General features: G+C 36.2%; 1 protein-coding gene across 1 annotated transcript; it reads right to left on the minus strand.

The window, feature by feature from the left end:
* Positions 1-1,878, minus strand: LOC112524811 (probable (S)-N-methylcoclaurine 3'-hydroxylase isozyme 2). The gene is made up of 2 exons (XM_025134761.1): positions 991-1,878; positions 1-871 (listed from the first exon to the last, which is right to left on the minus strand). The coding sequence occupies exons 1-2, from the start codon at positions 1,876-1,878 to the stop codon at positions 260-262; spliced, it is 1,500 nt and encodes a 499-aa protein (XP_024990529.1). The 3' UTR covers positions 1-259.
* Positions 1,879-12,089: the final 10,211 nt, after the last annotated feature.

Genomic DNA, 12,089 nt, shown 5'->3' on the forward strand with positions numbered 1-12,089 from the left:
TGCAGTCATCAAAACAGAACGCCTTTATTTAAACTACTAGTTACAGAAATTATCCTTCTAGGAAATAGAAACTGATTTTAGGAAACAAAGTGGTTTACCACATGCTCACCGGGTGTCACTTACCTTATCAGCAGTCCATTTTGATGGCCAAGAATGTTACCCGATAAGGTAAATAAAGGTGGTGACACTGATAGTGAGTGATTAACCGGTAATCATTTGGTAAACAGCCCCTAAGCTTAACTTGTAGTCTATTTGAAACTCAACATACGCATTTTGGGATGACCATTAAAGGCCGTTTCCTTTGCGAAATTATGCCAAAGTTTTCGCTCATATCTAGTTTGGAAAGATCTTCGATATTACTCGGAAGAAACCAATCAAAGTTTTGGACCAAAGAAGCCAACATAAGGTGGATTTGCTTAATAGCATACGGGTATCCGGGACACATCCTCCTTCCTACACCAAAAGGCAAAAACTTGAAATCTTGGCCTTTGAAATCCACATTAGAGTTGAGAAATCTTTCGGGCTTGAAAGCCAATGGGTCGTCCCAAAGATTTGGGTCTCGTCCCATCGCCCAAACGTTGATTATGAGTTGAGAATTCTTGGGGACGGTATAATTCATGATTTCGCATGATTGTAGGATGGCTTGCGGATGTAGGAGTGGTGCCGGTGGGTGTAATCTGAGCGTTTCCTTAACGCATGCATGTAAATAAGGAAGTTGGGAGACCTGTGATTCCTTGATGCACGTTGTCGAGCCAAGTTTGTTAACGAGTTCCTCTCGCATCGCAAACATGGCTTGTTTGTTCTTAAGCAACTCGGCTAATGCCCACTCGATTGTGGAGGCTGTACTGTGTGTTCCTCCTGAGAATAGTTCCTGCAAACAAGCAACATTTTATATCAATCAGATCGGAACCATGAACAAGATAACACTACCACAAAATCGAGTTTGTAAGTAATCAGACAGTCTTAAATTAGAAGCCAGGAACCAGTTACCACAGTCAATTGGTTAATCTGAAGATCTGAAAACCCACATTTGATCATTGTGTCCAAGAAATCTTGTTCAATCAGCCCTTTCTGGTTCTCTCTTATATCTCTTCTTTCTTTAATTATATCTGCCCATACGTTAAACGCTTCATCCATAGCCTCTGACGTCTTCTTCTTTAGACCTTGAGGGTCCAACCCTTCAAATTTAGGATAGAAATCGGCAACATTTGGTGTCGTTCCCAGCTTCATAAGCCTATAAAGAGCTCCTTTCAACCCTCTACTACGAGTTCCCTTTTCATCATCACTTAATTCCAACTCGATAAAATCCTTCGAGAAACAAATGGTACCAAGTATGTTAACTGTCACAGCAAACACCATTTCTCGAACATTTACAAGATTACCTTGTTTTCTTTTCAAGAAACCCACCATCGAATCCACGTTTTTCTCCCTTAAAGAAGACTGTGACTCTAACCCTTTAGCGGAAAACAATTCTGTACGGCATAAGCACCTCAAAAGCTTCCAATGCTGGCTGCACTCAGTGGCCCAAATAAGAGAGTATTCCTGTAGACCATCTTGACCAGCTTTTGGCACCCATCTGTATGTGGGTAGTCGGTCATGGGCTCGCATGATTTCGGTTGCAGCCATGGGAGAAGATCCGATCACAAATAGATGAGTGCCGAGCTTCACCGAACACAAAGGACCATAGGATCGGGCTAATTGGGTGAGGTAGATATGAGGGCCTTTTAACATGTGAGGAAGGTTGCCTATAATCGGCCATGAATATGGACCTGGTGGAAGGTTTTGGCGGCGCGTTCTTGCCTTGGTTTTTACACCGACGACGATTATCAGGGCCAAGAGCGGCGGCAGGAGGAGGAGAAGGATGGCTTCCATTTGCATTGCAGCTAACGTTATGAGGCCACAAATCGCACCGCTGATGAATGATATATATGAACAAGTTGAATGATGAAAACCCATGTGACTGGTTGATTAATTTAATCCCAACTACGTATACCTGATCGTTTTCTATCAATTTTTTATATGAAAACTAGTTGTGTACGATACCAAATGTCAAATCTTGTCGATGGATTTTATATTCGGTTATGGATTGAGAAAAATGAAAAAAGAAAATTTAAATATCTATCTGAAATCCAATGGAGATCACCAAACAATTTATCCATGTGTTTAAAAAAATCTAATTGTAGAAAATGAAAAATAAAATTTGAAAATCCGTTGTTAGGTAATCACAATTGTTACCGACGGATTCTCAAAAGTCACTACAAAAATAAAGAGTATCAGCGAGAGATCATTAAAGGCCTCTTCCGTTGCTGATCTGTTGTTCTTTGTCCGTCGGTCAAAAGTTCGTAGGTATGCCATCAGCTACGGAATTTAACTACGGATTAGCAAGAGAAACTTTCAACGATGAAAACTTTCAGCGACAGATCAACGAGGGAAACTTTTGGTGATAGATCAGCGAGGAAATCTTTCATGGACGGATCAGCGAAGAACTTTTAGCGACGGATTAACGAGAGAAAATTTTTATAAGTTAATTACAAAATAAATAATTTATAATTACATAATTCATATATTTATTTACATAAAACCTGACCATAAAATAATAAAACAAAACTGTGAACAATTAAAACTAATGATTTATATAATTTAAAATATCCGATTCATGTAAGTTAATGTTCAAATGCATATAATCTAACTACCGAGAGGTGAAGGAAGGGGAAAATGGTATCCTGACTGCCGCATAAACACAACAAAATGCTCCGATAAGACGACATGTTCGGCTAACTAGACAGCGTGTCTGGCCTGTTCGACCTCTAAATCTGCTCTACTCTTTCGTTCGGCCTCCATCTCTGCCTGATGGCATTCCTCCCGCGTCTCCTCCTCTACCCTTGTCAACTTCTCTCAACTCCGCTACCTGTAAATATTCAATATTCGACAAAATCAGTAATTTGTTCGTAATAAAAGTAATGAGAAAGTTTATAACAATATAACCAACATGCATCCGCTGTTGAATCGTATGATCTTCCGGAACAATAAAACTGAATAAAACCCATTAACATACATCCGCTGTTGAATCATATGATCTCTCAATAAGACCTAGTAAAACTGAATAAAACCCAATAAAATGAATTAAGGAACAATAAAATCGAATAAAACCCATTAACACTCAATAAAATTGAATGAGGCCCAATAAAATTGAATAAAACCCAATAAAGCTCATTAAGGGCCAATAAAATAAATTAAAACCCAATAAAATCGAATAAAGCCTAATAAGGCTCATTAAGCCCCAATAAAAAATGGATTACGGACCAATGAAATGAATAAGGCCAATAAAATGAATCAAGACCTAGTAAAACCGAATAAAGCCCAATGAAACCAAGGACCAATAAACCGAATAAAGTCCAAATATCACACAAATATTATATATACATTCACATATACACATTCATTTAAACATATGCACAACACATACATCACCCGACACATGTATCTTCAACAATATATACATAGATCCAATCGTGGTTTGCAACTAATGCACATATATACACATCGTGTCATATGCATATAACACCGGTCGGTGGTTATATATACATATAACATATACACACGAGGCATACACATATGTACATATAACATACACATTAAATTAAATAAAGTGAAAAATTACTCAAATATGGATTACCAATAAGTTCAGTTTTGGACTTAATCGGGTCTAATTTATCCCATTTATAGGTTATAATAAGCCATAATGTTTCAAATGCATAGACAACAACTGAATGGCTTTAATATATATGCTTTAATGAGCCTTGATTAGTAAGTTCAATAAAATTATAATAGGTCTTAATTGCTTAACTATTTGTAGAGATGGCCAAAGTGGGTTCGAGTCGAAACCAGTTACACCCAATGATTCGGGCCCGTTTACGAGTTTTATGGAAACTCAAGGCTCAGGTCCATCTAGGTACAAATTTGGTCTAAAAAATGAGGGGCATTTTTACATTTTGGACCGTTTACTAAAATCCCCCCACATGAGGGGCACATGACATGCCTAAGGGTAATAAATTTAGCAGCATATGTGGGAGGAATAAGATTGGACTAAAAAACTTGATTTTTGGATCAAAACAAAATAAAAACATAATAAACTAAAACACCATTTGCATCCAATTTTGGCAATTTTGTAATTTGGATGACAATTAATCCATTTAATTTAGCAAATATTATCTTCTATCTCTCTTCTCATTTTTATATACATTTGTATTTTTCTCTCCATAAAATAAAGCTTCACGACAACCTCCTCTTTCTTGTTATTTTTTCCAACATCAGCGACTTCTCGACCACCATGAAGCTAACTCGACCATATCCATCCAAACAAATTATTGCCACCACCAAGGCCATTTCCGGCTGAAACCACCCATCACTGTCCCAACTTAGTTGCATATTTGAAAATGAAAGCAGTTGTTGATCTAAAACAGATATAAAGACGAAACCTAGTTTTCCTTCATTTTATGTTTTCTTGAGTGTTCTTGTGGGAAGTGGGTTAGTTTTTCTCCTCATGTATTCTGCAACCTGAGATCTCCGTGGTTGTTTGGGTACCGGAAGACATCTCATTCATGGTATTTTTGTGTTCACAATATTTTCACAATGATTACTTGTTCTATATATCTGTCTTTTCTACGCGTCGTCCATGTCTAGTGTTTTTTCTTGGTCTAGATCTTTGTTCACAATGTTTTTTTTCTTGTTCAAAATGTGATTTTTTTTTGTGTTCACAACGTGTTCTTTTCTTGTTCCAAATCTATGGCTTTTTTTGCACATCGTCCTTTTGTTTTTTTTTTATGTTGTTCCAGTCTTCCAGATTTGTGTTCGTAATGCTAATGTGTTCAAGTTCATGTTTGAGCCCGTTGATTTGCAATGTTGATATATTCAACTTCATGTGTTCACAATCTACAAAGTGGTATATTTGGTTACTTATTTGCTAGTTGGTAACCCTTGGTGAACCATAATGTTCATTATGTGTTGACTAGTTTTTAATTTACTTGATTAGTTTTTATCTCGTGTATTTTACGGTGGTAAAAAGATTGGTGAGTAGAGTGAGTTTTTTAAAATCCCCAATTTGTTCTTATTATATATTTAAGAGTGAATTACAAAATTGGTCTCTCGTGATTTAACTTATGTCACGTCATTCATCCCAAATATCACCTTATGTCAGCGAACATGACGATGAGATACAAACGAAATCACCATCATTCGCAAGTCTTAACTTAAAGTAATTTCAAGTCTCTAACATTAGCTCGTCTCATATTGGACTATGTTACATAAAACCCAATATAATAGTAATAAGTTTAACAACTAGTAAACACAGAATGGAACACATTATAAAGGAACCTATCTATGCTTTGTCCTTCCCTTTGTCCAAACCTAAACCACTGGCTCCTAGATGCATACTAATAGTCAGCTAAAAAGCTTGGTGCGTTCATAGTTTTTTTTTTTGATTAACCTGGATATCCAGCCCGCTATGTGAACTGACTAATCCCAGGGCGACCATCTGTTTTGCAAATACCCGGAGTCACCATATTTGAACCTCCGTGGCCACAAGAGGATATTTATTCCTACTTGGATTTGAACTTGGGACCTCCTGATACTTTTGACCTTTGGAACCAAGCTCAAACCAATCAGGCACCACCCTTATGGTTGTGAGTTCATGGTTTTCGTGCACATAGATACACAGTCCTCATTATGCATCAACAATAAACACCAATAAATAGTATACATGTTACTATAAAAACATCTAACACCAATGAGATCTTCTAAACAGCTCCACTAAGTATGTCAACCCTGTTATTGGTATTGCCTGGCGGCTCACACCTGTCTGGACGCCCATTTCTGGGTCGTGCCACCCCTAAATATGACATATCGACCCCGATCCCATACCCAAGTATCGACATCATAATGTGCCACATGAACACAAACTCCAAATAACATGCTAATAATATTTAAAAAGCCAATAAATAAATAGCATGCATCACTTCATTAATGTTATATACATGTAAACAGGCACGTGTAAACATATACACAAAATATGCTACCATGCATCACATATGTAATTCCAATAAATAACATGTCAAATAAATCTATTTACGTATGTATACATATCATAAGGTCTCATGAAGACTAGCCTGAATACATGTCTGTCTAAGAAAATAAATCCCCACTTACTGACCTACATGGCATGCACCAAAGTATTCTATCAACTACCATATTTTCTAAAAACTCAACAAAAGTCAACTATGATCAACCCTCGGTCGACCCCCGAGCACTCGGTTCATCGAAGTCCCAAAACGTCAATTTAATCACCAAGTAATTTTATAAGCTCCATCTAGCAAGTTAACACGTCCTAATAATTATCTGCCTGAATTATGACGCTTTAATCGTCTTATTAAATCAACTAAATAATTAAATGATTTATATTCACATATCCCTTAGAAATAGTTAATTAATAAATATTAATTTCTAATTGACCAATATATTAAATTAAATTAAACCCAATTTAGTATACGAATTAAATTACACCTTCCATAGTTTAATAAACGACTAAATAATTTATTTAATCCATTCTAGGAATTAATATTAATTTCCAACTAAATAGTATATTAAATTAAATTAATTTTAAATTAGAAAAATATTTTAATTAATTAAATTTCCAATACTTTTAATTAATTAGCCCAAAGAATAAGGCCTAAACAATTATAAAGTCAGATGGGCTTCTAGCCCAAATAAAAGTATAGATTTATTTGTTTAAAAAAGAAGACTAAGAAATATAATTGAATCTCAACCTAAACATCCAGCCCAAGCCGGTAGCCAGGCCTGAGAACACCCGGGTCGGATTTGAGTTAACCGCTAGAACCATACGACCCGCCCCCATGACCTGGTCGGCGGTGCTGTTTGCGTTTTTGGCCCGATTGGGCTCGTTTCTTCGCTGTAGCTGTGATTCTTTTTGCGTTAATTCACCATAGTATTAATCCTCATCTCATGGCTCAAAGATCATCAAAAATGATGCAACATAGAGCCCTAAATTCGGGATTAAATGTTCGGTTTTTACCGAAATTCACTGTGTTAACTTTTACGGTCAAATTAATGGAACTCGGATCCTTTTTACGATCCGAAACTCTTAGTAAACATCAAACATGTACAAAGCAACACAAATAAACCTTCACTTGTATAAACGAGCGGGAGAACTAGCCTTAGTTCCTCGCGGAACACCGAAAACTTCAAACCGCTCCTCGGTCGATTTCTCTCCAAATTCTCGATCATTTTGCACGACGTCAAAGGGGTTTTGCTCGGGAGATAAAAAGTGATCTAAGTGTTGTGAAAATTGTGTTCATTCGCTACTTTAACAAGGCCATGCAAGACCTTCAAAAAATGTCATTAAAATGATGGAAAACCACCGCATGTCGCCACCTTCAAAATTTTTGGGACTTGGTACAACAGGTTCGTGTAGTTTACATTATTGTCTCCTTGACTTTCCATCTCATTTTACTTTTGATCCAACAAAATTAAATATATTTATTTTATTCTTTTTTAGTGTTACAATTTTCTCCTCCTTTTAATAATTTTTTTCCCTGGAATTCACACCACTTGAAAGCAGATGATGGTACATCATCCTCATCTCTTGTTCGGGTTCCTAAGTCATTTCTGACCTTTTATGAGATCTCTATTTGACTAGCACCAAAGGTACACTTTTACTCCTCAACCATTTCTTTTTTCAGTCCAACACCTGAACTGGCTCCTCAATATCAACCTCGTTCAAATTCACCACAATGGTTTCATCAGCTAAACTCTTTCTTAAATTCAAGACATGAAATGTGTCATCTTTGAGCTATTCTGGTAGTTTTAACCGATACACCACCACCCCTATTCGTGTAATGACCTTAAATAATCTGACGAATCCCGGACTCAAATTTCCTCTCTTTCTGAATCTCACAATTCCTTTCTATGGTGATATCTTTAGCATCACCTTATCTCCTACTTGAAACTTGAAGGTCTATTCCTTTTTTTTTCGCATAACTTTTCTATCTATCATGTGCAACCTTCAACCTATCTTGCATTGGCACTATTTTATCTGATGTTTGTTCCAGTCCAACCAATTTCCTTTCCCTGACGTCAGCATAATTACTAGCATCCTTCACCTATGGCCATATAAAGTTTCAAATGGTGCCGCGTTGATACTAGAGTGGTAGTTATTGTTATAAGCAAATTCTACTAGTGGAAGACGATTATCCCAAATCCCACCAAAATCGATAGTGCAAGCCCTCAACATATCCTCCATGGTTTGTATTGTTCTCTCGCTTTGATCGTTAGTTTGACGATGATATACAGTGCTCAAATTAGTCTAGTCCCCATTTCTTGATCAAAGGTAGCCCAGAACCTCGATATAAACCTTGCATCGCAATCCGGGACAATCGATATTGGCATTCCATACCTCAAGACTATCTCGTTGACGTACAATTGCGCTAACCTTTCTAGTGAATACTTTTCGCTGATCAATAGGAAGTGAGTAGACTTCGTGAGCCGATCAACAATCACGCACAACACATCATGCCCATTCGCTGTTGTAGGCAACTTAATAACAAAACCCATCATAATCATCTCCCATTTCCATAGTGGAATCTCCATTTATTTTAACATATCTAACGGTTTATAATGTTTCGTCTTCACCTGTAAGAAATGTTAAACATTTCTTAACATACTTTGCTACCGCATTCTCCAAACCAGTCCACCCGTAGCTCTCCTTCAATCTTTTATACATCTTGTCACAGCTCAGGTTCATAGTGTATTTGGGCTGTATACTTCACCTAACACTATGTCCCTTATATCACCTTTGCAAGGAATGCAAACTCGATTCCCAAATCTATACACACCATATGACTCGACGATCAATAGTTTGACCATCCTTACCTTCTCGATGTTCTCTTCAAGTAAGGCCTCCTTTTGAACATCTCAGATTCGATCGATCAGATCTACCTAGACATTCATCCATATTGGGAAGAACCTTAGTTGGTTTGTTTCTCTCTTTTCTACTTAGTGCATTGGCGACCATGTTTGCCTTATCCGGATGGTAGTAAATGTCACAATCATAATCTTTTAACATCTCTATCCACTTCCTCTACGTTATGTTAAACACTTTTTGATCAAAGAGGTGCTTCAAATTCTTATGATCCGTCTAGATTAGACATTTCGTACCATACAAGTAGTGCCTCAAGTTTTCAAATGCAAAAAACTACCGCTGGTAAAACCATGTTGTGTGTCAGATACTTCTTTTCATGCTCCTTTAGTTGGCGCGATGCATATGCGATGATTTTGCCTCTTTGCATCAGTGCACAACCTAGTTCCATTTTAGAAGCATCATTGTAAATGACAAAATCCCCTCTTCTCTTAGTTGGCAGTGCACTGCTCAGCCTTTTCTTAAGCGTTTGGAATGCCTCTTCTTATTTCTATCCCCAATCAAACTTGACCGGCTTTCTAGTCAAATTCTTTAATTGGGTCACTACCTTAGAGAAATCATACATGAATCTTTTGTAATAGCCAGCAAAAACTAGAAAACTTTGATGTTTTGACACTAATTTCGGTGACTCCCAATCTATAACCGCCCCAATCTTGGTCAAATCACCTTGATCCGTCAACGCTAACCACATGACCAAGAAATCGCATCCCTCGCAGCCGGAAGTCGCATTCCGCGAATTTGGCATATAACTTATCCTTTGCTAACAACTCAATTATCTTTCTCAAATGCTGCTCGTGCTCCTCCTTGCACTTCTGATAAATAAGGATGTCGTCGATGAACACTATGAAAAGCTTATCCAGGTAGGGTTGCAAACCCTATTCATCAGGTCCATAAATGCGGTTGGTGCATTTGTCAACCCAAATGGCATTACTAGGAACTCGTAGTGCCTATAGCGAGTCCCGAAAGTCATTTTTGGTATATTCTCTTATCGAACTTTTAGCTGATGATAACCCGAGCTCAAGTCAATCTTCAAGAATGACTGGCTCCTCGAAGCTGATCAAATAAGTCGTCGATATTTGGCAACGGGTATTTTTTTTGATCGTGATCTTATTTAGTTCCCAATAGTCAATGCACATTCTCGTTGTACTGTCTTTCTTCTTCACAAACAATATTGGTGCTCACCAGGGTGATGAATTCGGTTGTATGAACCCTTTATCCAACAGTCTTGCAGCTGCTTCATCAACTCATGCATCTCTGTCAGAGCTAACCGATACAGTGTCTCATGAAAACTCGCTTGAATGCGTGTGTGTCCAAGCAAATAAATCCCTGCTTGGTGACCTACATGACATGCACCAGCGTATTCTATCAACGACCCTAAAAAGTCAATAGAAGTCAATTACTCGGGGGGTCAATGTCCCACAACATCAATTAAATCATCTTATACTTTTATAATCTCCATCTTCGCAGTTAAAACGTTCCAATAATCATTTGGCTTAATAACGACTCTTTAATCGTTTTATTAAATCATTTAAATCATTAAATTATTTATATCCACTCATCCCTTAAGAATAATTAATTAATAAATATTAATTCCTAATTAACCAATTAAATTAAACCCAATTTAATATACTATTTAAATTAAAAACTAATTTAAATTAATTAATTTCCTAATGATTCGATCATAACACCTTCTACAATTTAATAAATCAACTAAATGATTTATTAAAACCATGCTAGAAATTAATAATAGATTAATACTAATTTCCATCTAATTAAAAATATATAATACCCTACATTCCACATTTGCATATAATCATGTATTTCATATATCAGGAAATACAAATAGTACATTTTCAATCCCAACAGTACAATAAGCTATATTACAGAATTTACAACCAAGAATTTCCAAAAATAACATTCTTGTATATAACTGGTATAGAAACCGGTATTCCCAAAAATCCAACAGATATCACATAGCTCTTCAATAAATCAAATAAGCACAACATGAAAATTCATATTTTCCCCTTCTCCTTATCCTTTGACAAGGCCTGACCTGCAATGCATATTTTTGAAACACAAAAAGGGGGTTATACCTTGATATCTAGTGAGAAATCTCTATTCTTTGCAATTACAAGGTGAAAAATCACCAAAACCTGTTATAAAATCTCATTTAAAATTTCAACATGTAACAACTTTTGCAGAATATAACTCAAATATCACAACATAATGCGAGTTATAAAATCATTTTTTTAATAACCTGGATATCCAACCCGCTATGCGAACCGACTAATCCCAAGATGACCACCTGTTTTGCAGATAGCACGGAGTCACCGCATTTGAACCTCCGTGATCACAAGGGGATTTTTATTTCTCCTTGGATTTGAACTTGAGACCTCCTGGTTATAAAATCATTTCTTACCACATTAAGAAATACAACCACTTAGGTTCTCATAATCATTTGGTACACAATTCCCAAAGCTCTTAAATCTTATAAAGACCAGAACTTATAATCTCAACTATACAAAGAAGTAAGTTCAACCAGATTTATTGGTTATTAACTAATTTTTTTAAAATAGGAACTGTATTCAACTCAAATGAAAATGGATTTAATGATAACCAAAGACCCTTCGGGTTCTTTATCAAATCTTTACTCATTTGAACAGTTAAAAAAATAACATCCAATATCCCAAAAACATTTGTTTATTCAAAACACGGGTAATTAATGCTTCTGACTATAAACCATTTTTCTCTTCTCAATAACATCATTGTTATCATTTCAATAATAGCAATAATTCTACAACAATCTATAAAATTATGTATTGATCCTATTGCATCAATAAACGGATTTAAAAAGTGAAAATTGTGTGTTTGTTTTCTACCCCTGCTCTACAAACTGTTAGTACCTTTAAACTCTTGTAGAATCCGATTGGGACCAATACATATTCTGCTCACAAAAATGTTAGATATATAATGGATAAGTTGATGAACTGATAAAATTTTCTATAATTACTTATAATCTTATCCAAGAGATCGAAACAACATAGCAAGTTTACCTGTACCCTATTTGTGTCAATCTTTTGATATCGAAAACTTTGTATCA

The sequence above is a fragment of the Cynara cardunculus genome, assembly GCF_001531365.2.
Source record: "Cynara cardunculus var. scolymus isolate 2C chromosome LG 13, CcrdV1, whole genome shotgun sequence".
Classification (NCBI taxonomy): Eukaryota; Viridiplantae; Streptophyta; class Magnoliopsida; order Asterales; family Asteraceae; genus Cynara; species Cynara cardunculus.

Coding starts and splice junctions, on each gene's coding strand:
- LOC112524811 (XM_025134761.1), bottom strand. CDS start 1,878: ATGCAAATGGAAGCCATCCTTCTCCTCCTCCTGCCGCCGCTCTTGGCC. Junction 872..990: donor AGATTAACCAATTGACTGTG/GTAACTGGTTCC, acceptor GCTTGTTTGCAG/GAACTATTCTCAGGAGGAAC.